At 42.0% G+C, this 25,267-nt stretch overlaps 8 protein-coding genes across 11 annotated transcripts; 4 read left to right on the top strand and 4 right to left on the bottom strand.

Annotated features, from left to right (window-relative positions):
* The first annotated feature begins 4,454 nt into the window (after positions 1-4,454).
* Positions 4,455-9,545, top strand: Trc8 (TRC8 ring finger protein). 2 transcript variants are annotated; one of them, XM_036818309.3, is made up of 7 exons: positions 4,455-5,348; positions 6,080-6,650; positions 6,858-7,398; positions 7,459-7,633; positions 7,832-8,028; positions 8,093-8,293; positions 8,425-9,545. In XM_036818309.3, the coding sequence occupies exons 1-7, from the start codon at positions 4,922-4,924 to the stop codon at positions 8,761-8,763; spliced, it is 2,451 nt and encodes an 816-aa protein (XP_036674204.3). In that variant the 5' UTR covers positions 4,455-4,921; the 3' UTR covers positions 8,764-9,545. The 2 variants fall into 2 exon arrangements, with proteins under 2 accessions (XP_036674204.3, XP_036674205.3); XM_036818310.3 differs by having other exon boundaries at positions 4,456-5,348; positions 7,847-8,028.
* A 113-nt stretch (positions 9,546-9,658) lies between these two features.
* On the bottom strand, positions 9,659-13,693 carry FipoQ (F-box/LRR-repeat protein FipoQ). Of its 3 annotated transcripts, none has more exons than XM_070997017.1 (7): positions 13,284-13,693; positions 12,719-12,971; positions 11,122-11,446; positions 10,451-11,069; positions 10,205-10,372; positions 9,942-10,145; positions 9,660-9,885 (listed from the first exon to the last, which is right to left on the bottom strand). In XM_070997017.1, exons 2-7 carry the CDS (start codon positions 12,800-12,802, stop codon positions 9,750-9,752), a joined length of 1,536 nt encoding a protein of 511 aa, XP_070853118.1. In that variant the 5' UTR covers positions 12,803-12,971; positions 13,284-13,693; the 3' UTR covers positions 9,660-9,749. The 3 variants fall into 3 exon arrangements, with proteins under 3 accessions (XP_070853120.1, XP_070853118.1, XP_070853119.1); XM_070997018.1 differs by having other exon boundaries at positions 12,719-12,908; XM_070997019.1 differs by lacking the exons at positions 12,719-12,971; positions 13,284-13,693 and adding an exon at positions 11,843-11,953 and having other exon boundaries at positions 9,659-9,885.
* A 657-nt stretch (positions 13,694-14,350) lies between these two features.
* Positions 14,351-14,778, bottom strand: LOC108012213 (protein Diedel-like). The gene has a single exon (XM_017077508.4). The coding sequence runs from the start codon at positions 14,741-14,743 to the stop codon at positions 14,396-14,398; it is 348 nt and encodes a 115-aa protein (XP_016932997.4). The 5' UTR covers positions 14,744-14,778; the 3' UTR covers positions 14,351-14,395.
* Positions 14,779-16,170: 1,392 nt separating this feature from the next.
* LOC108012212 (protein Diedel-like) lies at positions 16,171-16,570 on the bottom strand. Its single transcript, XM_017077507.4, has one exon. The coding sequence runs from the start codon at positions 16,551-16,553 to the stop codon at positions 16,203-16,205; it is 351 nt and encodes a 116-aa protein (XP_016932996.4). The 5' UTR covers positions 16,554-16,570; the 3' UTR covers positions 16,171-16,202.
* Positions 16,571-17,016: 446 nt separating this feature from the next.
* On the top strand, positions 17,017-19,366 carry LOC108010725 (uncharacterized). The gene is made up of 4 exons (XM_036818742.3): positions 17,017-17,152; positions 17,998-18,349; positions 18,638-18,705; positions 18,767-19,366. The coding sequence occupies exons 2-4, from the start codon at positions 18,024-18,026 to the stop codon at positions 19,126-19,128; spliced, it is 756 nt and encodes a 251-aa protein (XP_036674637.1). The 5' UTR covers positions 17,017-17,152; positions 17,998-18,023; the 3' UTR covers positions 19,129-19,366.
* Positions 19,367-19,693: 327 nt separating this feature from the next.
* Positions 19,694-20,265, top strand: Spase12 (Signal peptidase complex subunit Spase12). The gene is made up of 3 exons (XM_017075661.4): positions 19,694-19,824; positions 19,879-20,025; positions 20,083-20,265. The coding sequence occupies exons 1-3, from the start codon at positions 19,801-19,803 to the stop codon at positions 20,203-20,205; spliced, it is 294 nt and encodes a 97-aa protein (XP_016931150.1). The 5' UTR covers positions 19,694-19,800; the 3' UTR covers positions 20,206-20,265.
* On the bottom strand, positions 20,208-21,301 carry LOC108010731 (tRNA-uridine aminocarboxypropyltransferase 1). Its single transcript, XM_017075660.4, has one exon. It carries the CDS (start codon positions 21,238-21,240, stop codon positions 20,263-20,265), a length of 978 nt encoding a protein of 325 aa, XP_016931149.4. The 5' UTR covers positions 21,241-21,301; the 3' UTR covers positions 20,208-20,262.
* A 287-nt stretch (positions 21,302-21,588) lies between these two features.
* Positions 21,589-25,177, top strand: LOC108010735 (uncharacterized protein C2orf42 homolog). The gene is made up of 5 exons (XM_017075663.4): positions 21,589-22,565; positions 22,636-23,268; positions 23,332-23,661; positions 23,729-23,840; positions 24,681-25,177. Exons 1-4 carry the CDS (start codon positions 21,696-21,698, stop codon positions 23,837-23,839), a joined length of 1,944 nt encoding a protein of 647 aa, XP_016931152.4. The 5' UTR covers positions 21,589-21,695; the 3' UTR covers position 23,840; positions 24,681-25,177.
* The last annotated feature ends 90 nt before the right edge of the window (positions 25,178-25,267 follow it).

Below are 25,267 nucleotides of genomic sequence, written 5' to 3'. Positions count from 1 at the left end.
TTTTAAGGACGTGTAGCGAGGGAGATGGGTTCTATGTTCAGGAACCATTTTACCGGCATGTACTCGTCGGATAAGGGCGGTTTTTGGTAAGCATCTTACATACCCCTCGAAAATATCAGAGTAAATATTAAAAGTGTCCGGATAATGGTTACTGTATCGCAATATCTTTTCTTTAGAATAAAGAATTAGAACAGGTACAGCATAAAATTAAATTTGTATTAATATTTAAGATATTTTTTTAGATATACCTTTTTTTTCTGAGTGCAAGTCCTTGGAGCCACAGATAAGGCGCTGACGTAGTTAAACATATTGTAATTGCTGCGATGCCCCAAACGGGTTTCCATCCAACCTGGACGGCCCGGTCCGGCAGTCTGGTCATTGTTTTGGAGTGGCTTCTGTATCGTCCCAGCATCAGATTACCACTCTATGTGCAGACAAAGGCGCAGCATCATCAGCTTCGGCATCAGCATCAGCCAATAAATGGAAGGCGTCGTTGTCGTCCTCAACGGCATCCCGATCCGCATCCCGATCCTCTCCAACTCCTCTCGAGATCTCCAACCTCCATCCTTCTGTCGCTGTCGTTACGGCCTTTGATTTTTGTGGATCAGGAGCAGCACGGTAGCCGTTCGATAATTTGCTATGGCATTCCAAGTGTATGTCTCCTTATCCGCATGTCAATCAAGCTCCTAATTATTCGCCGAATGCAAAAGATAATTGGACTGTCGGTTTTTGGGGACTGCCGCTGCTTCCACCAACTGGAATCGGACCCAAAAGCCATTTCAATATAACAAACGAGAAAGGTTCTGCAGGGAGGCAATTATGACAAACTCAAAATTCTGAGAGGGGTCCTTCTGTAGCAAGTGGCATCCAATTAAATCAAAGGGAAAAAAACAAAGGAAGTGGGTTTAATCCAGAGATAATCCGGTGACATATGCGTTGATTTGGAAAGAACATTAAACAGTAGCCGAAAATATGGGTATTCTTTTGGTTCCCAAAATACCAAATAAGTATGGTGAAATTGTTAAAAAAAAGTTGTTTTGCTCGAACTTGTGGTTAAACACGCGACTTTAACTAACTGGTGTGAAACCAAATCAGAAAACTTTATTACCCGTAATTATTTGACAATATTAACAAGTTTATTACAGTGATTTGGTAGATATTAAACGTTCAGCTATGTGAATTTATCTATAAAACGAAGTTTCCTTTCGCCAATTTCTAATACCCTTCAAAAATGTAGATTGGCTATATTGATTTAGGATGAGCATGAAAGCAAATCTAAATAATACAAACCTGTTTGTTGCTATTTCTGAGGTTCAAGATGGTTGTAGATAAGTATAATGGTCCTAAATATTAATTCATTCCATATTTGTAAAATATTTTTTTTAGAGAGTAGTGAAATTAAATGTATTAGGTATACTTTATTCGGATCTCAGGATCTCAAGAGAGCCCCATCGGCAGTTTTAACGTCAGCTAATTCATTTGGCGTCCCAGCAGGTTTCCAGCTGTCTATTTCTATATATTATCTGCGAGTGGTAATCATGCTGGGAACGCATTGCACTAGCATCTCATGATCGCATATAGGTCCTGTTCCTGGCCAGAAGGATGCACACGGAAAAATAACTTGGATTAAATTATTAAATTATTAAAACTTATTCCCAAAAATAAAGTTACTATTAAATTTATGAAATATTCCACACAAATTAATTAAAAAATGTTTGTATTTTCATTTTCTAAATATTTTTTAAATCATCACTCTATAGAAATTAATTGTTAACCTAAAGTTTGCCAAGCCAACATTAGTTGTATTTTCATTAAAGCAACTTTTATGTTAAAATTGTAATTCTGAAGTCCCCTGAACAACCCTTTAAAGGTCGAACTTTTTATATAAACTTATTTTCCCTGTGCAGCTGCAAGTGTAATGAAATCACACATAGACGGGGAAAATGAAACTGCGATTGGAGCCGTTGAAAAAGTGGGTAAGACCGAGGCAAAGTGCGGGGCTTTTGCGACATGGAGACCATCGACACTTTGTACGTTGTTGTGTAAAACGATTGGCGCGTTAATCAACGTACAAATTTCCGACTTATATGGCCAGCGAATTAAATCGTTCCCCCGAGATCGGCCAGCCTGGTCAGCTGTCCTCCTGACAGCTGCCGATTAGAACTGGAGCGATAAATTATACAATTGCCATGCGTGAGACCCGCAAAGAGAGAGGATCGTATCGGTTTGGGATTGGATCGTATTGGCCTCCATATATATATATATATCGAGGACCTGGTGTCCCGATTCCCCCGGCTCATCGCAATGACAATTACACTGATTACATTAAATATATGAGGCCCATATTGGGACCCCATTGCCTCTGGGAGTGTTAACTGTTCGCATGTCCCTCCGCAAGCAAAAGAAAAGTTAAAATCGCCTTCGAGCGTAATTTGTGCAATTTGCTGCCCCTTCAAATAGGCAGCACGAATCGCCGGCCGAAACCTCATGAAAACTATGCAAATTAGCTGGGCCTAAAAGTTGGTAGCAAGAAGCCAGCTCTACACACTCTTATATTTAATTAATTATATTTTTTAGATTTTAAAAATTACAGCTTTTTAACTTTTAGTTTGATAATAAATAAACGAAACCTTCAAAAATATCCTTAAAAATCTTCAAATAAAAAAGCAGAAAAATACTAAGGAATATATATTTACCATTTTTATAGAAATATGTAAAAAAAATGGAGATTAATATAAAAATGCATTAAAAAAAGGTACACATGTAACATTTAACACAGCTACTTTCAAAAATTCAAAATGAAATGGTTTCAAAATGGTTTAAAAAGTATCAATATTAGTTTTAGATCTAAAATTAACCACATCAGTTTCACATTCCAAAAATATATTTTAAATAAATTAAATACATTTAAAAATGAACCATTAACAGAAACCATAGTACCCTTAATACCCTTGGCTTGAAAAAATCGACAAACATGCATTCTTCGACTTAGGAACCGGCTGTTTGTTATGACCTGTGCAGTTTGCTTTAAATTCTTGTGGCGCGGCATGAAAAATCAATTATGTTAGTTGAACTTTCTAAACAATTGCGCATAATTACGAGCGTTGCGTTGGGGACGAAACCAAAGCGAAACCGAAATGCGGACTGCATTGCATTGCCGTTGCCTCAATTTGTGCATTTGCATAAGAGAAGGGTTGGGGAATTTTCCAGGGGTTTTGTGCCACAAAACAAACAAGAAAGAACAACAATTAAGGTCCCAAATGGCAAAAGTTAATGACCGAACAATTGAGGAAATTCACATAAATGGCTTCGGTGGCCTGAGGATACGGATTAGAATTGGGCACATTCGAAAGAATGTCGGAAATGCTTAAGCGGGAATCGTTTTCAGAACTAGGAACTGCGGGCATTTCAAGAAAAATGTGAAACGGATATGATTTTTGAAGGAAAGTCAATTGCAATTCGCACAACGCGATACTTCATTTTACTTACATATTTATTTACAACCTATAAGTTAAGAAACCTACTTCTTTTTTCGATTTACCTAACGTGAATTATAATTTAAAATTAAATAAAGTTTTTACTTGCTTATTGGTACCCTAAATATATTATTTAAATTCTACAGACGACGCGCCAACTTAACAGCAGCGCCAGTTATCGATAGCCAAGAAAGCAGCACCATCCAACACTGGTCACCAACAGCTGTTAATTTTCTGTAAACTAAAACAAGACCATCTCTAAAATACAAATTTTAAATATAACGGTGTTTTTATGAAACTTTTAGAAATTTTTTTTTATTTATTTATTTATTCTCAGGCTAAAAGGCAATTGAGAAATTACCTATAGCCTATGCTTTTTCATTGTAGCTATAGCTACTGTGGCCTTAAAACTTTTTAGAACTTTTAGAAATACATTCATTTATAGCCTTAATATTAAATATTAAAATGTATATCCTATGAAATCTTAAAAATGTTTCCTTGCTCCCCCTCCCCGCATGTAATGAATTTATTGAGATTTGTTTGTTTCACAGGCTTTATCAATTGACTGACAGGTTATGTATGGTCAGCCCCTAAGGTTCCTCTTTATCTCTTATTACAATCGTGAGGGGAAACAAAAATAAAGCAAAATATATATTACATTATTGATTGATCTCAGGAAATCCAGCAAAAAATCTTTTTTGCTTGTAGTTGTTGTTCACCTATACTATCATTTGTTCGAGAATTATCAGCACATCGATTAAGAAAGTGAAAATTAAAGTGAATACGAAATCTAATTGTTATCGCCCAGAAGGCTAGGCCTGACCCTTTACAAAATATTTTTTTAAATCAATGAATTAAAATTTCCAGTACTCCCGCCCGACACGCACGAACACGCGCCATCACACTCTTTGATTGCCAGCACCAATTCAAAAATCGCGGGAAGAGCGCCAAGCAGACAGCTGGATCGGACTATCGATAGCAGGGCGAAAGGCATTCGTTGGGCAGCACTGGCCGCAAAGCCGATAGGCGGCCGCGCCAATCGATAGCTGGGTCGAAGAAGGAGGAGGAGAAGCAGAGGAGAAAAACAAAAACCAATTGTGAAAAAGTGTAAAGTTTAAATCGAAGGAGAATTGTGTGGGCAAAGCGGAGGATAAACGACGAACCTGCCGAATCGAAACGAAACCTACCTTTAAACACTAGGTTTTCTAGGGCTAACCAGCGGGAGTTTTGCACCTGCTGAAAGGCACACACACACGAGCGCACTCACACACACCCAAATCGTCATTCTCCCCTTACTTTTTTTTTTTTGCGAAATCCAAGACGAAGGCGAAATCCACAACAAATGCAGATTGGAGCTTGATTGGTTTTTTGCGATTAGTGCCGAGTCACGCGGGATCAGTATAGTTTTGGGCTTAGAGAGCCGTAGCCATAATACCACGACAACCATGTCCGTGAGGACGAAGGTTCTCGGCCTGGTGGACGTGATGATGCGCGTTCCGCCGATAATGGTCATCGATGAGATCCTGAAAATCGGCATGGGCCTGCCCACGCGACTCTATCCGGATAAGGATAAGGCCGGTGCCAGCATAGACCCGCCAACGGAATCCCCACCAGAGTCATCCAACCAGAATCCCCTCGCCAGCATCAAGGAGTTCTTCGGCCTCGGCTCAGGTGATGGTCTCGCCCAAATGTCCTCCGCCGCATCCGCTCAATCTGCCCTGGAACAGACCATCGAGAACGCCTCCCGATCCGCCAAAAGCCACGGAATGCTCAGCTCCGTCTTCAACACCGTCATGGACGAACTGTCCCAGGACCAAACGCTGGCGGATGTGCTCAGCATCACCACGGTCAAGTTCGTCATCTGCCTGTTCGGTGAGTCATCCACAAGGGTCACCTAGAAACATTTCTTGAGATGGCACATACACGTCATGGTAGCAGAAACCTGGTTTAACTGCAAAATGGGTTCCGAATTTCATGGTTACATTGCTTGTCTTGAAGCTCTATAAGTTAGTATTTGAGAAATTTGTATATTTACACACGATCCAATATACAAGATCTTATGGGTCTGAAATATGAATGTTAAATATTACTTTTATTTGTTTTTATAGGGGCCTTCGATAATTAAATATTACTTTTATTTGTTTTTATAGGGGCCTTCGATCGCTAGGCTCTTATTAACTTTACAATTGTTACCAAGTAAAAAGTATTTTTCGCGCTCTTTATAATTGAAATTAGAATAGATAGTAAAGAAGTGGCAGATAACAAATTATCATACAGTTCTTGACCATACTTTTAATTAGCATTATCATTCTGAATAGTAAATAATGTTCGCAGAATTGAATGAAATGCCAATTTTTTTTTTTAATATACTAAGTTACAAAGAAAAGTTTTACAAATTGATACACATACACATGAATGAACAATTTCCTTTTTTAAAAGCGTGTATAAAACTAGAAACGTAAACACAGTCAATTAAATTATTCAAAGTTCATTTTTTTCGACCTGCTGACGAAACCATCTGAAATTCCAAGGGCCGCTTATCGGGCGTACTTTGCACACCACTAAAACGTAAATACTTGACTCATTATCTGCGTGGTTTTCAGGTTTCCTGTCCGCCGCTTGCATCTTCATGCTGTGGACCCGCCACCTGGTGATGGTCTACATGTTCCTCACCTCACTGGGCCTCACCTTCCTGTCCTACTGGTCGAATGTGAGTGCGCTGGCGCTGATGGAGCGGAGTCCCAGCATACTGGAGGATCTGATGTCGCTCAACACCACGAGATTACTCGATTCGGGCGGGGTGGTCATGTCGCTGGCGCCACATCTGATGGCCCAGTGGTTCATGGGCATGCTGTTCGCCTACATCCACCTGGGTCCGAGATACGAGATGCTCCAGAAATCGATGCCCATCATCTTCGCTAGTCCAATTCTGGTGGCCATGCTTCCACTGCCGCCAAAAATTGTGCAACAGCTGCCAGTGGTGGCGGGATTTACGCCTATCGTCCTCACGAAGATCACGCTGATGCACAGCGCCATGGAGGCGAGTCGTACGGTCTACAACGGCTATCAGTACGCCCTGAACTTTGTGTCCAACTTTGGACTGTCGGCGCTCATAGAGAATGAATGGCAAAGGCTTAATGTGCCCAACGTTTTGAGGGTTTTTTGGACCATCAGGTGGGTCTCACAAGTGGTTCAATAATTTATGTTAATCAAGGCCATGGAACATTCTAATTTACGCATTTACCTAGATTGTAAATGTGCCAGTGGAACATGGCCATTAGTCACCATCTATATCTAATTAGAGCTTTGGTAACCAGTTCATCTGGCCTTGACTTAACTTATTAAAAACATAGTAAAATAATTATATCTTTAAATTTATAGAATCATTCAAGGAGGCTATGCTTTGGCCACGACCGAGTCCGAGGAGGCCCTGGAACTAATGCCGGCTACACAGAAGCTGCTCGTCGATGGCTGTGAAACCCTGACGGCGGTGTTGGGAATGACCGGCGTCATCTCAATGATCTGCCACTACATCGGACGCGGCTTTCAGTGGTACCTGCTGACCTACGACAACGACGAGGAGAAGTCGCTGGGAACTGTCTCGGCAGTGCTATTCTACATCCTTGCTCTGCAGACGGGATTGACCTCCCTGTCGCCGGACAAACGCTTCATTAGGCTGTGCCGTAATCTGTGCCTGCTGATGACCGCTCTGCTGCACTTCCTCCACAACATCGTCTCGCCCATTCTGATGTCGTTAAGTGCGGCCCGGAACCCCTCGCGAAAACGCCATGTGCGAGCCCTAACCGTCTGCGCTTTCCTCGTGGTGATGCCCGTATCCCTGCTATACTACCTCTGGTCACAGCGATCCATATCAACCTGGCTGCTGGCGGTAACCGCCTTCTCCGTCGAGGTGATCGTCAAGGTGGGTGAAAATTTGTTCTCTAACGAAACACTGATTAACTTATCATACATCTTTTTGCAGGTGCTCGTCTCGCTGGCCACCTACACGCTCTTCCTGCTGGACGCCCGCCGTCAGTTCTTCTGGGAGAAACTCGACGACTACCTGTACTACGTGCGTGCTTTTGGCAACTCCGTGGAGTTCTGTTTCGGCATCTTGCTGTTCATCAACGGTGCTTGGATCCTAATCTTCGAATCGGGTAAGTCGTCGTGCAGCGTCCCCTGTCCCTGTTACATTAACACATGAGTAAGCGATTCCATCGCCGCATTTCATTGGCATTTGTGCATCGGATCCGGATCTCGAATCCACCTTGTCCGCGTCCAGCTTTTCTGTTCTGTGTGTGCATGTAATATTTTTATTTGGTTGATTTTGTGTACCGATAAATATAACTTGATAGCCCAAAATGCTACAGGCGGCGCCATCAGAGCGATCATGATGTGCATCCATGCCTACTTTAATATCTGGTGCGAGGCCCGGGCGGGATGGTCGGTATTCATGAAGCGGCGTTCGGCTGTCCACAAGATCTCTTCCCTGCCGGAGGCAACTCCTGCCCAGCTGCAGGCATTCGACGATGTCTGCGCCATTTGCTATCAGGTGGGTATTTAATTGAAGTGTTATCCAGTCCACCATAGCTAAACTTTCTTTCTATTTCAACCAGGAAATGTATTCTGCCAAGATCACGCGGTGTCGCCACTTCTTCCATGGCGTCTGCCTGCGCAAGTGGCTGTATGTCCAGGATCGTTGCCCCTTGTGCCACGAGATCATGATGTATACGGACAAGGCGGAGGAAAATGCACAGGAGGCGGAGCCAGCGGCGGTTGCCCAGGCTGAACAGCCACTTCGTATTTACCCGCGAGACGTGAGTAAAAAACGGGGGGATAATCCTGCTAGAGGAAAATATATAATATATTAATTTTGCTTCTGAGGGTTGTTACTTACAATATTTGTACATTTCTTACTGATAATAATACTTATCTCTTCGTCTTTCAGGACGGCAACATCGCTGCTGCGCCGCGACGCTCTCCAGAGCGAGTTCCAGTCGAGGTGCCGGAGGCCGCCGCCACCTCTTCCAATGCAGCAGCGGTGATCGGACTGGAGGCAGCAGCGGCCATTGTGGAGTCCGCAGCAGCCGTTGCAGAGGCGAGGTCTCTGTCCAACGTTTCCAGCAACGCCACTCAAAGAATCAACGCCAGCGAGAGCAGTGACGGCAGCTACATCTCAGCATCCAGTCAACAGCCTCCGCCGACGGCAACTTCGGCTGCTGCTGTGGCCACGGCGGCGGCCAGCAATACGACGCACATGTTCCGGATGTCGCAGGACCAGCAGTAATAGGATCGGATCGGAACGGGAGCGCTCGGCGTACCTTGTTTTTCTTATATATCTTACTACTTGGAAATGTACTGTGTGTTAGTGTACTTATGTAAAAATTGCAAATCTTTGTAGCGATCCAAGGCTTCTCTATTCCTTTAAAGAGCAATCTATTCCTATCACACAACGACACACACTCCCTAGAACACAAAAACAAAAAAAAAACACGACAAATAACACTCACACCTTCGATCCTCATAGGCACAGACATTTACGTATAAATAAAACACGCAGCCATGCTTAATTAAATTATATACCATGCATATAATAGCGCGCTGAACGATAATGAGACGATAATTGAACCAGAGATCTATGTACGTTAAGTTTATGGTAAAAAGATGATCCAAAAATGTTGAAACACACACAAAAAAAATTAGCCCTAAGTTTGCAGCGGATAAAAACAGTGTAAAAATACCATCAGCGGATAGAAAACAAACTAAAAAAAACAAGAACGATAAACAAACATTTTATGTGGTGAAGTCTGAAAATGATTTAATCAAGTTACCAAGTAATCTAGTTAAAAACATAACACGAAATCAACACAGATGAAAAATGAGAGCAAAACGATTTGAGTTGTATAATTTTGTAATGTAAAAATAACTTGAATAAGAAAATCCTTGTTTTGTTTTTTATTTAAATTACCTACGTACGTTTATTTAGATTTAATGTAATTAAACGAAAGAAGCGGAAAATACAGAAAACATTAAAAACAGTCTAATGTAAGTGAAAACACACAGAAACAATTGTTGTGTTGCCTTTTGACTAGAGATGTGGGTAATCGGATTTCGGTTAACAATCATAGTAACCCGATACACAGTGTGTTTCAGAACTGTAAGATTTTAAAATATTAATTTTCTTCTGTATTAACTGAATTTATCTATTTTTTAATTGCCTTTTTTTCATCCAACTTTAAGCTTTGAAACGCATTGTATAGCCCACATTATGCCTCAGTTGAAAATCAGATCATTGTAGTTGCGGAGCAGATGATAAGGTGACACCCGACAACAGGTGGTAGTACGGACCACGGTGATACGGTCGGCACGTTCGAAATTGGCTTTAACCGTCTCGTAATAGCGGCCATCGCTGGAAAAAAGTATTCTTATTAAAATGTAATAACTAATTAATCGAAGGAAACCCACCTGAGCACCATGCATCGCAATTTGAGACACTTCACACGCAATATATCAATGGCCTTTTGGCTTTTGTCGGAGAATCGCAGATTATCCGGATCCCATCGCAATTCCAGGCGCTCCAAGTTGCCGCAGTTCGACGCTATGGTGTCCATCAGCTGGTCCACATGGATATTGACGCCCAACTTTTCAGCAGTGCCCATGACAATGATCCTAAAGGGTAGGATACAAATATTATACATTATAGATTTATTACTAATAAAATCTCTTACTTGCAGTTGCCCAGCAAGGGAAGGATGCTCATCCACAACTGATCTGTGATGTGGGGCATTCCGGAGAGGCAACAGGCGCTCAGTTGGTGACCCTGACGCTGTATAAACTTCAGGAGACCTTCATCCGTGATGTTGTCTGAAGAGTCCAAGTCCAGGGAAATAAGGGATCTGAAAGGGTAATATTAATATAGTATTTCGACAGAGAAAATTTCACTTAATAACTAAAATCTTTGTATATTAGCCCACCTGGTAGTGCCCGATTCCATCCATTGTTTGAGAACGCTATCATTGAATCCATTGATCTGTCCGGCGGATAAGAACTTCAAGCTGGGGATTCTGGTTAGCATATCCACCAGGCACTCTGGCGAAAGATCCGTGGCTGTAATATCCAGTTCCTGCAGGGCGCACTTGTCCCACTCTGCCTGCATCACAAATTCGGACTTCAAACTGGTGCCATTCATTAGCAGGCAGGTCAGGCGCTTGGATCTCTGGATCAGGGTCTTCAGAGTGGAACCGGTGACCTTGTTGCAGAAGTTAACAGCCAGACACTCGAGCTGGATGCAGTTGGAGCTGAAGGCATCGATGTGGGAGTCGTCGATGAAGTTGATGCCGTACAGATTGATCACCCGCAAATTTGGAGTGGCCGACTTGAGCTTGTGAACATTGATGACCTCGTAGATCTCTTCCTCCTCCTCCTCGCACTTTTCATAGGTGCCAATCAAGTGGAGCACCTCCAGTCCGTTGATAAAGTTGTAGATCTTGCGCATGAAGCCCTCCATGAAGATCACCTCGGAGAGACAGACGCACATGTACCGGAGCTTGGTGGGAAAGGCCTGCATCTCGCTGAAATCGTGCAGCTGCATGGCTAAAAATATATAACTATTTAATTAAATTCAAAATCAGCTACAAGCACCTACCTGTGGAGAAATCCAACAGCATGTGTGTCAAGTTTGGACACTTGGCAGACAGTTCGTGGAGCACCGTGTGCGTGATCAGCTCGATGGGAAGCTCAATATAGCGCAGCGTAGGACCAAATCTTACGGATATCAGCTGAAGCAGCATCTCCAGGGAGCCCACATGCAAACCAGAGACCTCCGGCCGCAAGGATACATTTTTCCAGAGACGGGTATCGTAGGCAATCTGCCGCCATCGACGACAAATCCGGGCCAGGCGACAGATCTCCCGGTGCGACAAGTACGAGAAGATGTGCAGCAGCACCTTGTCGGGTAGCTTTTCGATGGTCTGTGGGCAAGACAAATAGTATAGTTACACAGGAAAAAGTAATTAAAAATTGATTTATTTGGTGTTTATTTCTTTCAAGAATTACTCATTCTTCCCTTACTCGTTCTGTGTATTAAATTTTATATAGATAAATTTATTAATATTTTAAGATTTATTTTGAATAATTATTTAATTTCTAACAGCTATTAAATACAAACAAAGTTATTGGTTCTCTTAGGACCAAATGTTTTGATCAAGTTCGATATAGTTCAACATATATAAATATATGGCACCTCCGATTTTTTATATATTTTTCGCTTGAGTGTATTTTAAAGCTCTCTCTTCTTTACAGAGAAATATCTCTCCTGGTATCTGGTAAATCGAGTGAGGACTCAAAGTAATATTGAAAACTCGTACCGTATCGGCGAAGGGACTGCGAACTGTGCCATCGGACAGGTAAACCTGCGAGGCCTCGACGGCCAGCTGACCCCAGATATCGGTGGAAATATCCATTCCTTAGGCCACTCGGGTATATAGAGCTGATTGGAAAGCACTTGCTTATATAAAATATAGGTAAAAACGGAGGAAACTACGCGTGGTCTGGCCTGCCAGCTGAATATCCGTCGGACTGAGCTACTTTCGCGCTACTGCGAGACGGATTCCCATCGACATCGCCATCGGAATCTCCAAAAGAACCGCCAGGCAATAGACTCAAGAGAACCAGGGTCCTATTTATAGACGAGCGCTAGTAACGAGAGCAGTGGCAGATCTGTCTCGGATGCATCAGCTGTTCATAGGCCCCGCACCACTTACGCACTCTCCCAGAACCACCCGACCACCGAACCACCCACCCGGTGGAGCACTTTGAGAATCATTCAATATACAATATAGAATTCCTTATAGCCAGGGATGCCATAAATGTGAGTAAAAGTATGCAACAATTTATTTTGAATACAATGTTCTATGAATAAATCCCAAAAAACGATGTCCTGCTTTTTAAAGCATACTTTTAGACGGCATTTTTATATTGTGCTATTACTGAAGTAACAAAAGTAATGTTCCTATTCCTAAAAGTTTATACATTTACCAAAAAGTAATGTAGTTTTACTCTAGTTCTTATAGATTGAAGATTATATATTTATTATAAGGTTGTCCTAACATTTAATGATCGATTTATTTCTCAGTGTCAGCCAAGGTATATAGAAACGCATGTTGTTTGTTGCCAAGACTTCTATATATACGCGATCGGTCGGCTGGGTTTGTTTTGTTTACTATATCTCTAATAGCACTTACCAGTCTCGTCTTCACCACCCCCGAGTCATGAAGTCCGATGGCCTGCGATGAGGTTTGCGCTGCCAAAACATTCCAATTATCCATCGTGGGCACTGTTCTAACTCTTGGATCGGATCAGCCGGGAAATTTTCTGTGTCTTCTGTTGTATAATATATAAGGTTTTTCTGGACCCGTGTAGTTCTAGTTCTATCTGTGGGAAATATGCAGACAGGCGCCGGTTTGTGTTGTTGTAGGAATATTTCGCAGGCGAAGTCTATAAGTAGCAAGCATTCATTCAAGAGATAAGCAATTTCTACGAGGCTTCCCCGATTAGTCACGTGGAATTCTATGCGGTTTTTAGATTACCTAATTAAATCAAATATTAAATTCTAAAAATGTAAAAGTATTTTAAAATTAAATATATTTAATGCCTAATAAAGCCATTCCTTAGCAAATTAAATATCCAAGTTGGGTTAAAAGCGTCACAAAAACACATAATTACCCATTTGATTAATTGATCAAAGAAAATTGTTAGACACACTCTACAAATAAACGAGCACGAGAACAAAAGCCATTAATTAATTACTTGTTGCCTTGCTTCGAACTGCAGTCAGTTGATTAAAATAGCGAAATTACAACAATGGCACAGGCGAATTATGCAAAATTAAGTGAACATTTTTTTTGGGATCTTTTGATTTGCGAGTACACATCAAAATTTTGTTCACCCTTTGCCTGGGTTATTTATAGTCCGATTCGCCTGGTTCTGGTCGCAAATTGGTGAGGATGCTAGTACAACGCTCGAAAATCACCGAAAAAAACAATGCAATTTCGTAACTTTCGCACAACTATGCGGGGGGTCGAAAATACTTGGCGATTTCACTTTTTCGATGGCAAATTACTGGCAAATTGCATGCAAGAATCCGGCGAAAATCGATGGGTTTTAAGGCATTACATGGGCGAAATTTTCCGCGTTCTCGACGGCTCCACAACTCTCTGGCAACTGAGAAAATCAGGCGTCCGCGGAAAATGGTTTATGCCAAAATCCACTCGGCTAGTTGGTCGTACTCTACAGATTTGTGGGGTTTGGAGGGGTTATAGGGGGCGATCTCTGTACAAAGAGCGAGTGCAGGCGTCATTTGGCGCAGTCGGCAGACATAGACATGGCAAATGTTTTCCCATGGCGACCGGCCAACAGGGGGGCCATTCTCTAGGGGGCGTGACCGATCATTGGGGAACAGATACTATAATATAAAAAATATATACTACTTACTTTTCGGGGTCATTTTGCACATGGAATGGGAAGAAATTCAATTTCTCGATTTTAACTTCAAATAAAAGGTGTTGCAAAAAATGTATGTTGTTTTTCACATCAATTGTAAATAGACCCGAAAGAACCAGTTGTTTTGAAATCATTAACAAATTCCTCCCTTTGAGACAAACAGTAAAAGTAATACCTAATACAAGTGTATCCCCGAAATAGTTTTAAAATTATTGGATAGTTGGTTTACTGGTAATACATTTGTTATTAAATTTCTCAAATGTTTCTTTTAATAATAATTTTAGCTATTTTATAGATCAGTTATTATAAACACTTTTTAAATGTTTTTTGAGCTGTTTCATTTTCAAATTTATTTGAAAAATTAATTTTCCAGCAAAGCTGATAATAAAAAGTTACATGTGTACATAACTTGTATGGATTTAAAAGGAGATCCTGACAACATCTAGGATTTCAATTCCGTAGTCCCTGTTCTTTTGCAGAAAGCTTTGGGTCCATTCGCCTCTCAAACATCCGCCATCGCAGTTGCAGCCAAAAACGTTGCACGATGCCTGGCCGCAATATGTGCCCACCTTTTTCACTCCATCGGCGCAAATTGTGATTTCGCACTTGTGGGGATTGTACCCATTTCCTCCAACATCCTCGCATGCTCCCCTGTCCATCTTATAGGTCACTTCTTCCCAGGAGTTGCAGCATTCAGCCGCGGACTGGTGGATGAGGGCCAGAGAGCAGATCCCGATGAGGAGTAGGGAAACTAGTGGAGATGCCATGGCTAGATGCTTTGGGGTAACTGATGCCTTCTCCTCGGTAATTCCCGATTTTATATGCTCTACAGCGGCACCTAATTCGCTGAGGTTGCAAATATTTCCGAAGTTATTCGGAAAATTGATAACTACCCAGTTCCAACGATTTCTACTGATTTAACAATTGTAGCAGAATTTCTATGAGTGTTAGACAATATTCGAAAATGCATCGCGTTAAGAGATAAGCGCTACAATTGTTAGATTTTGCGGTGGAATGTTTTTATTTTAGGATTTAGTAATGCCTCTTATAAAATAATTCCTACCAAACGCATGTACATATGTATGTTATTTAGAATCTAGTCAAAAACAACAGAAAACGCATGCGGTTTCAATGATTATGAGATTGTGAGGCGAATAATAACATTTCTCTTGAAATATGGGTTCAAATTGCTGTGACCTGGAAACTATGACACCGAGTTCCGGGAACCTATAAACTATTGGGAAAAATGATAGGTCCCCGATTCAAAGAAGGAGCATAAAGTATAAAATAAAGCTAAAAATAGAGAATGATTGAAATTCGCATTTATTATTGATTTTGTAGCCACTGTTTATTTGTACAAAAACAGAGCACAGACTAAACCAGGAACAGACTCTGTTTTTATCTCATTTTGCTGATTATTTTAATATTTTCAAAATAATACATTGTATAGTAATTTATTTTTCAATATTCATACAAAACTTAAACATCTATAACTGCAGCGGATCTGAAGAAACATTTTTGAGGTATTTTTTTCGATTTGGAGACATTTTAGGCATTCAGGTTTGTTCAGAATTTTTAATAATAATCATGTTCATTTTTTGAGGGAAATATAGCCCTTCACCCCAGTAGTGAATTTCCTCTAGGGTTTCGATCCCGTATCCCAAGTTCCTCCACAAAAAGCTCTGGGTCCATTCGCCTCTTAAACACCCGCCATCGCAGTTACAACCAAAAATGTTGCATGACCCTTGGCCACAATATGTGCCCACTCTCTTCATTCCATCGGCGCAAATGGTGATTTCGCACCTTGTCCTATTGAGTCCATATCCTCCCACATCCTTGCAGTCTCCTGTGTCCATTTTATAAATGACTTCGGCCCTGGGGGTGCAACATTCAGCCACGGACTTGTTGACGAGTGCCGAAACTCCGAGAAGGAGAAGAGATACTAGTGGTAATGCCATGCCCAGATGTTTGGACATAAGTGGTAATTTTTCCCGACAAATCGCGATCTTATATGCTCTCTCTTAGCACCCAGTTCCAATTTTACTGAATATGTATGTAGCATTATAACAATACATTTAATACAAGAGATAAGAGCTACATTATTAGATTCTGATGTGCAAAAATATTTATTCAAGATTTATTAACGCCTAAGATTACTGATACCACACGAATACCAAAAACTATCTAGGCATAATTTGCTGCTACGCCCATACATATACATCAGCTCTAGTAAGGGGACATCCTGTTAACCTTGATGACTTTTACTCCGTAGATTTCGTATCTCTCCGCAAAGGTTCGGGACCAGTCGCCTTCCAAGCATCCGCCATCGCAGTTGCAGCCAAAAACGTTGCACGATCCCCGGCCACAGAACATGCCCACCTGGGCCAGTCCGTCGGCGCAGATCAGGAGCTCGCAAGTGTCGCGACTGACTGCATATCCTCCCACATCCTTGCAGTTTCCTCTCTCCATTGTAAAGGTCACTTCCTCCTTGGTGGCGCAACACACAGCCATGGACTCCTGGACGAGGGCCAGACAGCAGATCCCGATGAGGAGTAGAGAAACTAGTGGGGATGCCATGGTTAGATGTTTTGAGGAAACTGATGATTTCCCCCTTGGAAAATCGCGATTTTATATGCCATCCATTGGCACCTATTTCGCTGAGGTTGCAAAAATTGTCAAAGTTATTGGGAAAACTGATAACTACCCAGTTCCAGTTTTCTTGATAATTCAAAAGTATTTAAAAATGCGTGGCTTTAAGAGATAAGCGCTAAAATTGTTAGATTTTGAGGTCCAATAATAATAATTTTATTTTAGGATTAGTAACGATTCCCAAAAAAAACCTGTGTACATATTATGCACTAGATAAGCTGGAGTGAATCAATTGTGAAAGATCTTATTATTTAAAAGTGTGAATGGTTAATTTATAACGATCACCAGTAACGGAAGTTAAATTTGAATTCGAACGATTGGCGTTGCCAGGTTGGTTAAACATATCGCACTTAATATCGTGCTTAAGCACCATCGCTCTGGCCAAGCTGTTCTGATCAGAAGCCATTGCCATAACAACCGTTGTTTTCAGTCGTTTTTCCACCGCCCAACCGTTCAGTTGCTGCTCGCCTCGCTCGTTGCACCTGAGCCTATCTCTGTCTCCCTCTCTTGCGGTGATATCGATAAACGTAGGTGTGCCTGCAGTGCGCCTGTGTGCGTGTATGTGTCAGCAGCGGAGTTTTGTTGTTTATTAGTTAGTTCTGTAAGAAATGTGATATTAGAGGAAGTTTTTTAAATAATTAACTGCCTTATTCGACTGAAAGTGATCGTAGCAACTGGCATTCGAAAGTAACAAAAGCCAGAATTAAGTTTGTTTATATTTGGTACAGTGCGCGTTGCAACCAGTTTTGTGGGTGTGTGTGTGTGTTTTGAAGAGAGACGCCCAAAACAGTTGTTGTTGTAAAACCTATCGAATTGTAGAACTTCATATCATTTCAAAACAAACTGTTTTTAATAATTGTAGATACTTTTTTTGCTTAAGCAATAAGATCTTTCTATCTTTCTAAAATTGCACAGGCAAAACTGCTACGATTAGAGGAGCACCAACTAAAATTTTAATGGTCACGGATTTGAAAATGTTACTGTTTAAAGTCTTATGATACAGTTTCAAAATAATCATTCAATATTCCCTTGAAAACCTATTAATACTTATTAATATAAATGGCAAGCAGAAAAAAGTCTTTAATAATAGAAATGTACTTCCCCCTCTTTAAGAAAATGTTTAAAAGAAAACCTGACCATACACAATTCCTCTTAAGCAATTGTCGTAAGCGAATTAGGTGTAATTACAATTATGTGGAATTAGAGTGCTCGAAAAGTACCCAATTAATTACGGCTTACCCAATTGAGTGGCTACCCCATGGATTCCCAAAGATAGCCTAGGCATATGTATATTTTCCATCTTTATATGGCTAAATATTTTATTTTAGATCTTGTATCAAAAAACATTTCTAATGTAAATTACTTATTTCAGGCTCTCTGATCCACTGACCCACCAAGATGTCGTACTCAGCGGAGCGAGCCTTGTCCTTTCTGTACCCCCTGGCAATCGTATCCTCGCTGTTCTGCTGCATCTCATCGGCGGTGGCCTGGTCGCACTGGCGATACGTCCTGAATGCCTGCCCGGACACCAATTGCGGATGCGTGCTCCACAGCAGGAGCACCTACAACAGCTTCGAGGGCGGAAACATCGCCTATTGCCACTTTGCCACCTACGGGCTCCTGCTGCCCCTCCTCTTCGCCGTCGTGCTGGGCGTCTATCACGGATATCGGATGTGCATCGGGCGTGGCAAGCCCAAGGCGGGCACGGCCACCATCCGGCAGCGGTAAGAGTTCCCATTCCGATCGAGTGTCTGGGGGTCAAGTGGGGGTTAATCGGCTTGCCGCATTTGTTTGCTCGCCAACATGGGGCGTCCAGTTTGGCCTTATGCTAATGATGACCACGCTGCGGATGAGTAACGCAGCAATGTGCCAAATGCCCCAATAAATCAATTAAGCACTGGAGAAGTTTCTTAAAAATGGTATACTGTGTAGATTGAGAAACCGTAGTTAAGGGTTATTTAAAATAGAATATTGTCTTATGATCAATTATGCTATTTCTTTTATTCCCATAGTTCTGGCGACATGATTGTGGTGACCACCGAGTCCGAACTTACACCAGATGGTCTCTCTCCTTACTACTGTGAGTAGTTCATAAGAACCCTGGTGTTGTAAAATAGTAATTTAAAACTATGTTTTTTCAGGGCTCCCTGCCACGGTAATCTCGGTGATAATGGCCATCTACCAACTGATCTATTCATCCATATTCACCGACGGATTTGAGGTGACCTGCAAGCAGTACAGAGAATCGCTTTTGAAGGAAATCCAGGGTGTGGGCAACATAGTGCCCGTAATCAAATCCCGTCTGTCGTGTGCAGCCGTCTTCGATTTCATGGACTATTTGGTGGAGAGTGTTTCCTACGAACGGAGGCGCTATGGACGCATTAACACAGCTGCATGTCTGTATATCACTCTGGTTTTCGCCTGGATAGCTTTGTTTGCCTGGTTGATCATCTGCGTGATCAATGTCATTCATCTGCGACGCACTAAAGCCGCCAGAGTTTAAAGGTGCCAGGCCAGGAGCTGGATAATCCTGCCCACATGAAATTGGAATTGAAGTATCAAAAACGAAACACACATCCCCCGCACATTCGCCTTATATTTAATCGTAGCCTTACGAAGCGCCACTTATTTATTAGTAGACACACATCGATTACGTCCACGGTTCAAACCGCCATTTAAACGCATTGTACAAATAAATGTATGAACAACGAACGATTAATTAAATCACGACAATATTTGTACTACTCGTTTTTTTAGTTGTGCTACAGAAGTATTGGATTTTAAATAGCCATGTGACATAAGTACATTTTAGTCTTAACATTACAAAGTTAACTTATGCGCTAAGATTTTGGTTTGAATCTGTTCGCATGTTTATTATACAGGCGTTATATTTTATTGCGATTTTAGTTTTTCTTATCTTAAAATTTCCGTTTCAAAAATGTTTGTTAGTGATGGTACTTTTAAAATGCGCCATGCGATAGTTCAGGTGTATGTCTCCGCTATGTTGGTATGATGTATCGGATATATTCGATTAATTTAGCGATGGCAAATCTAGATACTATCGTCAGAAACAATCGATAAGTTATCAATGCTTTTTCACATCACTAAACGCTGACGTGCCGCAAAAAATTGTTTACGTGAAAACTAGGAGGATAAAATAGAGATACCGCACAAAATGCTGGACATTCAGACACATATGGTATGTTTTTGTATTCCTTAAACTATAGTGATATGATAAACCTTTTCATCACAGGACTTTGCCGGCCAGGGAAAAGCGGAGCGTTGGTCCCGGTTCATCATTACATTTTTCGGGATTGTCGGCCTGATTTACGGAGCCTTTGTGCAGCAGTTTTCACAGACTGTTTATATCCTAGGAGCAGGATTCGTGCTCTCCTCCTTGGTGAGTTCCTCTGACCACAAACCGCCGCATTTATAACACGCTATTATCCCTTTTCAGATCACCATTCCACCCTGGCCCTTGTACCGCCGTAATGCCCTGAAATGGCAGAAACCCATCGAAACGGATGCCAAATCCTCCAGTTCCGAGTCCGGGGATGAGGGCAAGAAGAAGAAGAAGTAGTCTTAGCCAACAGTAACGTGTATTTCTCACTATCCAATATAATATACACTTAAAAAACTAGATGGGACGTCGGTAGGATATTAGATCGTTATGATCGTAGTACTTGTGGATGAGATCGTACATGTTGGCGAAGAAAAACAGGAGATTGTCATATTGTCCGTTGTAGGGGGACATCCTACCTACATCTTCGATGCAGGTGTCTATCTTTAAGGGCGCTGCCAGTTGATGGAAGCCGTCTGTGATCTCCAGATTGTCCAATCCTCTATACCCGCAATTCAGACCCCAAGCATTTATGTGCACTTCCAGGAGGAACTGATGGATGGCTTCAATGGTGGCCAAGTACCAACGTGGACTGCCCCGTTGATGGCGCCAAAATTGGGATAGTCGGTTTTGTAGCACCACGGTTCTTAGACTCCGAATCCTTTCATCTGCGTAGATCCCACGACTCTGGTTCCAAGTGCTGTCTATAAAAACAGCTCGACGGATGGGCAGGTTATCTAGGGTCCAGGTTTTCTTGGGCGATTCCTGATCACCTGAATGGGGTTCATGTACCTCCACCTCATCCATTCTCCTCCTCAGCATGGTGCCCATATGATGGCCCTTTGGCAGTCCATAGTTATCGCCTATCTGCAGTTGGACATTCCGCTCGAAAAGCTGGGGAACCGTCAAGGCGGTGGCACTGGGAAAGATTAGAACCACTCCTGGCTCCTCCCGGTAATCTGGGATATCCGGAAAAGTATAGATCCTCACGTGTTCCGGCGCCAAAACAGCCGCATGTACCGCCGAGCTTTTGCCATCTATTTCCTTTTTGTGCTTGATGATATCTATTTTCAGGGGCAACTCAAGGCGTGGCAGTACCTCCTCCAATTCTCCAACAGGGATATAGCAACTATAGCAGAAAAACTTCCGGGAACGATTGCAAAGTCTGCAATTGTGGCGTCCCTCGATGGTGTCCAGTATTGTGTGATCCGAAATCCGCATATTCACAAAGGGATATTTACGGGTCCGCTGCTGGCCATCCAGAGGATGCGCCATTTTAGCGGAAATCTCTTATAAATATTTAAAACTCTGAATAACAAATTTTCTAATACAAATTGCCAACAAGTTATCGATAACAATCAGCTGCTCAGACCAGGGCTGGCAAAGACACAAAACACATGTGCGCTGGAATGACCCAAATGGTATGTAAACTAAATGTAAAATGTTTACGGAACACTAAAAAAAATGTGTAATATCATAAACTTGATAAAATATTCGTGTTATTAAATTCATTTTTTGATTATAAAGTTTTTAAGATGGTATTCGATTTTTAATTTAAATAAATATTAGTACAAAATGTAAGTTATATCAGACACATGTTATCCATCCCTGACTCCATCAATAAATCGAACGGTCACTCTACACCAAACAAAACAAAAGCCGGCAAAATTGTGCAAAAAATAACAAAGCCCAAAAATATTTTATTTCCCACTGAAGAAATGTAAAAAATAATGCGTGGCATTCGCAAGTGTGTTCACTGTGGTGCCATTAACGGGAATCGGGCTCAGGTCTGCCGGAACACCGAGTGTCCGCAGCGTAGGAACGTCCTGGATGCCGTGCAGTTGGTTTCCCTGCGGCCAGGCTCCACTGTCTACTCCCTGCGGACCAAGGAGAAGGAGCAACAGCCGCGTAACTTTGTGGTCATACGGGATGTCACCCTGTCCCTGCAGCCTGATGCTGCAGTGGTGTCCAGCACGGCCGACTGCTATGTGGAGTCCTGCAAGAAGTCGGGAGGTGAATCCTCCGATTGCGTCCATGTGAAGGCCTGTAGGGAACTGGGCACGGAGTTCCCAAAGGCCCAGGTGTACCGGGTGTCCCGCGAGGTCCTGTGGAACTTGAACATCAACCAGGAGCAGAAGCAGCACCTCTGGCATCTCTATAAATACGCCGAGGAAGAGGAGCATCTGCCTGGAGTCCAGCGGTTGAATCACTCTACATTCGCCGTGAAATGCGAACGATCCGAATCCTTTCCAGCCGCCCGGCTACATGTTACCGTTATGGCCAATAACCTGTCCAAAAAGAAGGGCAGTTACGCCTGCGCCTGCCGGAAATTAAAGATCATAGTGGAACCGGACAACTCCCTGGTGATGCAGGACGAGATCTGTGACCATTTGCTGCTAGTTCTAGCCGGGATCCTTAGCTCCCCCCAGGGGAAACGGGTTTATGGCCACTTCACCAGTGGTTTGCAGAACTTCTGGATGCCCTCGCAACTGGAAACGCCACTAGGAGACGTTGCCACCGAGGACTTAAGGCTCAGTTTGAGTATGGTAGATGAATTCGATCCCCAGGTCGACATTCTCGTCTTCGGGGATCAGCTGGATGTAGGTTAAACCTTTTAGATACATCCCTTTTAGTAGCCTTTTAACCCCTTTCCTGTTTTGTATACCACAGCTTCCCTTACCGGATCTCACTGATGGCGTCTTTAATCTGGACAACATGCAGGCGGCCACTTCTAGTCACAGCACCTCCAATACCAACGATGCCTTGATCCACTACGCCAACGACTCCCAGCTCTTGTCCAATTGCGATGTCTATGCAGAACCCATTGAGTTAACCGATTGCAACATAGAACTTATGGATCAGTTTCAGCCCACGGATCAGCTAGACATTTGCAGCGAGGACATCGAACTGCCGCTGATAAGTGAATCGTATAATATCCTAGCTGCTCCGCCCATTTTTACGGAAACCACGCCTTCAGTGGTCACCGATCAACTGCCCATTGAGCTAGCCACCATATCGGTGGTTAAAAAGACGCCAGTCAAGTTCTCAGAAATTGTGACAGAAGTTAAATCCGTAAAGCAGCCCTCTTTGCCCGCCAAAAGGGATTTTATAGTAAATAAAACGGCTTCAGCAACGTCAGTTAAGGATACTTTAAGTGTAGATGCTTCGATTCAACCAGCTTTATCCTACTCAGCATGGCTGGATCATGTGATAGAGCTGCTAAACGAAAGATTCGAGCCAATAGAAACTCCTGAAGTTGCACTAACAAAGCGCTTAGTTCAACAAAACTTCCATGTGCACAAGGTAAGTTGAAAGTATAGCTTGGTTTTTGTACTTTACTTACCATCCTTATATATTACCTCATAGGACACCTTTTCACACTTCTGCAAAAGCTTCAGTACTGGCGTCAAACGACGACCCTTGGATAAGATTACAGTGATAGAATCGGGCAAATACAAAGGCCTCAACAAGTACACTTGGCATTTCGCGAGTTCTCACACCGTAAAGCGCATATTCAATACCACAAATATTGGGCTGCAGTTGGATTGCGCCTTCGAGCGCCATGCAGACGGTCATTTTAAGCCATATGTGCGTCCAGCTGCCGAACAACATATTCCAGGTCAGGTGAAAAAGCGTATAGTCTACCCCAGACTCAGGCTTTATATGGTCAAGATAGTCTTCGAAGTGGCTCCAAAGGTGAGTTCAGACTTGATCTCATCTGGTCCCATAACTAATGGTAAAATATGAACCCCCCACCTTGCAGGATCATTCCGGCAATGGACTCCTATTGACCTGGATCCCGGATGTCCTGCCCCGCAGCCATTTCGGCCTGATGCACGTGGAGTTCACAGTGGAGACACGATCGCCCAGCTAGGGTTAGTTTGCAATTTGATGTTCTTTATTTTGACGCTTTCAATTTTGTCTGTTCCATTTATCTTTAGTCCATTTCAACTTTTCATTGGCTTACGAGTAGCTTAGGTGTACATACATATACATACATATCTTTATATATCATTAATTTTGTTTATCGCGAGACGTTTTCCGATTTTGATATCGGATCCTCCTGCTCTCAATTGCCTCTACAAGCTGCGGGAAAGTCCCTACTTTGTGGGTCTGTAAGGGGGGCAAATTCTTCGTTCTTTAAAATCTATGGTCTGCCTCTGGGGTATTTATTTTCGTCTATTTGCTTAGCTCTAAAATCGTGGGCATGCTTACTTAAGTTCTCGCTACATTCAGCTCTTTCTTATGAATCTTTCTTTAATATTTCTTTTTTTTTGTGTATTTTATGTGTTTTTTCTTTTAATTGTTTACGCTTAACTTTGACATTCATCACATTTATAAATTGCATAACACCGTCAATTAGATAATCTGTTGTATCTGTTGTTTTGTATCGTTTTCAATTACTTTAGTTAATGTGTGAAGGTAGTTTAGTCGTGGAAAGGTTTCCATTTGCTCGAAAAGTGTGTGCAGTTTTTAATTGGGGGATTTCTGTAGAACTCTGTGTGACCATTGCTCCTTTGCAATGATGTCGATTAAGCTTTTCTTTGGCTGTGACCTACGCCACACACATACAACATTATGTACATAATGTATAGAAATATCCACCTATAGTTTCTTCGTACATGCTACTATTTATGTGTTTAACAGTTAAAATGCATAGTTTTTCGTTCTCAATATTGTATCGAAATAATATGATTCTTGTTGTTATATTACAGATGAAGCATTTGTTACCATTGCCGGTGTCAGTATGAGAAATTTACAAGCCTTTCTAGCGTATAAGTGGTCTTAACCTACGTCGGGTTAGTGCCTAAGAAACATAATCTCACAAAAATTGGTCATTAGTTGGTTAATATGTAGAGCCGCCTATTTGGTATCAGCTGACAAATGATTGGATTGAAATGCTCTCGCTTTGATACGATCAAGATTGAAGGGTGCTCCCACCCGAATCAAACCCATCTACCATCTACCATCTACATATATCCTCCAGTAGTCTGACTACATTCGATTGGGTGGACACGGGATAAATCTAAGAGGAAACTGAAGGACCTTTGACATTCGTTCATTTACATAATCAGTATACATGCTTATTCAAGTTAAAGTGTACAAAAAACCAGTCTTTAAAACATGTTGTTTATCGTTTCTTATGTTTTTTTTTTCCATTAATACTTTACATATAAAATGTAAAAATATTCACTAAATTACTTGCGCTCTACTGCTGTGTGTTTTTGGGGTGGAGGAGATATATCTGACTACATCTGGACAATTCCAAACTATACATCTCCTTGGCCAACTCACACACGGG

This window comes from Drosophila suzukii, chromosome 3 (genome assembly GCF_043229965.1).
Source record: "Drosophila suzukii chromosome 3, CBGP_Dsuzu_IsoJpt1.0, whole genome shotgun sequence".
Taxonomy (NCBI): domain Eukaryota; kingdom Metazoa; phylum Arthropoda; class Insecta; order Diptera; family Drosophilidae; genus Drosophila; species Drosophila suzukii.
Note: the sequence above shows the minus strand (reverse complement) of the source record. Positions and strands in the feature narration are given on the sequence as shown.

Coding starts and splice junctions, on each gene's coding strand:
- Trc8 (XM_036818309.3), top strand. CDS start 4,922: ATGTCCGTGAGGACGAAGGTTCTCGGCCTGGTGGACGTGATGATGCGC. Junction 5,349..6,079: donor GTTCGTCATCTGCCTGTTCG/GTGAGTCATCCA, acceptor CGTGGTTTTCAG/GTTTCCTGTCCGCCGCTTGC. Junction 7,634..7,831: donor GATCCTAATCTTCGAATCGG/GTAAGTCGTCGT, acceptor ATAACTTGATAG/CCCAAAATGCTACAGGCGGC.
- FipoQ (XM_070997019.1), bottom strand. CDS start 11,938: ATGGATATTTCCACCGATATCTGGGGTCAGCTGGCCGTCGAGGCCTCG. Junction 11,447..11,842: donor GCAGTCCCTTCGCCGATACG/GTACGAGTTTTC, acceptor TCTTGCCCACAG/ACCATCGAAAAGCTACCCGA. Junction 10,373..10,450: donor ATGGAATCGGGCACTACCAG/GTGGGCTAATAT, acceptor TTACCCTTTCAG/ATCCCTTATTTCCCTGGACT.
- LOC108012213 (XM_017077508.4), bottom strand. CDS start 14,743: ATGGCATCTCCACTAGTTTCCCTACTCCTCATCGGGATCTGCTCTCTG.
- LOC108012212 (XM_017077507.4), bottom strand. CDS start 16,553: ATGGCATCCCCACTAGTTTCTCTACTCCTCATCGGGATCTGCTGTCTG.
- LOC108010725 (XM_036818742.3), top strand. CDS start 18,024: ATGTCGTACTCAGCGGAGCGAGCCTTGTCCTTTCTGTACCCCCTGGCA. Junction 18,350..18,637: donor ACGGCCACCATCCGGCAGCG/GTAAGAGTTCCC, acceptor TTATTCCCATAG/TTCTGGCGACATGATTGTGG. Junction 18,706..18,766: donor TGGTCTCTCTCCTTACTACT/GTGAGTAGTTCA, acceptor ATGTTTTTTCAG/GGCTCCCTGCCACGGTAATC.
- Spase12 (XM_017075661.4), top strand. CDS start 19,801: ATGCTGGACATTCAGACACATATG. Junction 19,825..19,878: donor TGGACATTCAGACACATATG/GTATGTTTTTGT, acceptor TTTTCATCACAG/GACTTTGCCGGCCAGGGAAA. Junction 20,026..20,082: donor GATTCGTGCTCTCCTCCTTG/GTGAGTTCCTCT, acceptor ATCCCTTTTCAG/ATCACCATTCCACCCTGGCC.
- LOC108010731 (XM_017075660.4), bottom strand. CDS start 21,240: ATGGCGCATCCTCTGGATGGCCAGCAGCGGACCCGTAAATATCCCTTT.
- LOC108010735 (XM_017075663.4), top strand. CDS start 21,696: ATGCGTGGCATTCGCAAGTGTGTTCACTGTGGTGCCATTAACGGGAAT. Junction 22,566..22,635: donor TCTTCGGGGATCAGCTGGAT/GTAGGTTAAACC, acceptor TGTATACCACAG/CTTCCCTTACCGGATCTCAC. Junction 23,662..23,728: donor TCTTCGAAGTGGCTCCAAAG/GTGAGTTCAGAC, acceptor CCCACCTTGCAG/GATCATTCCGGCAATGGACT.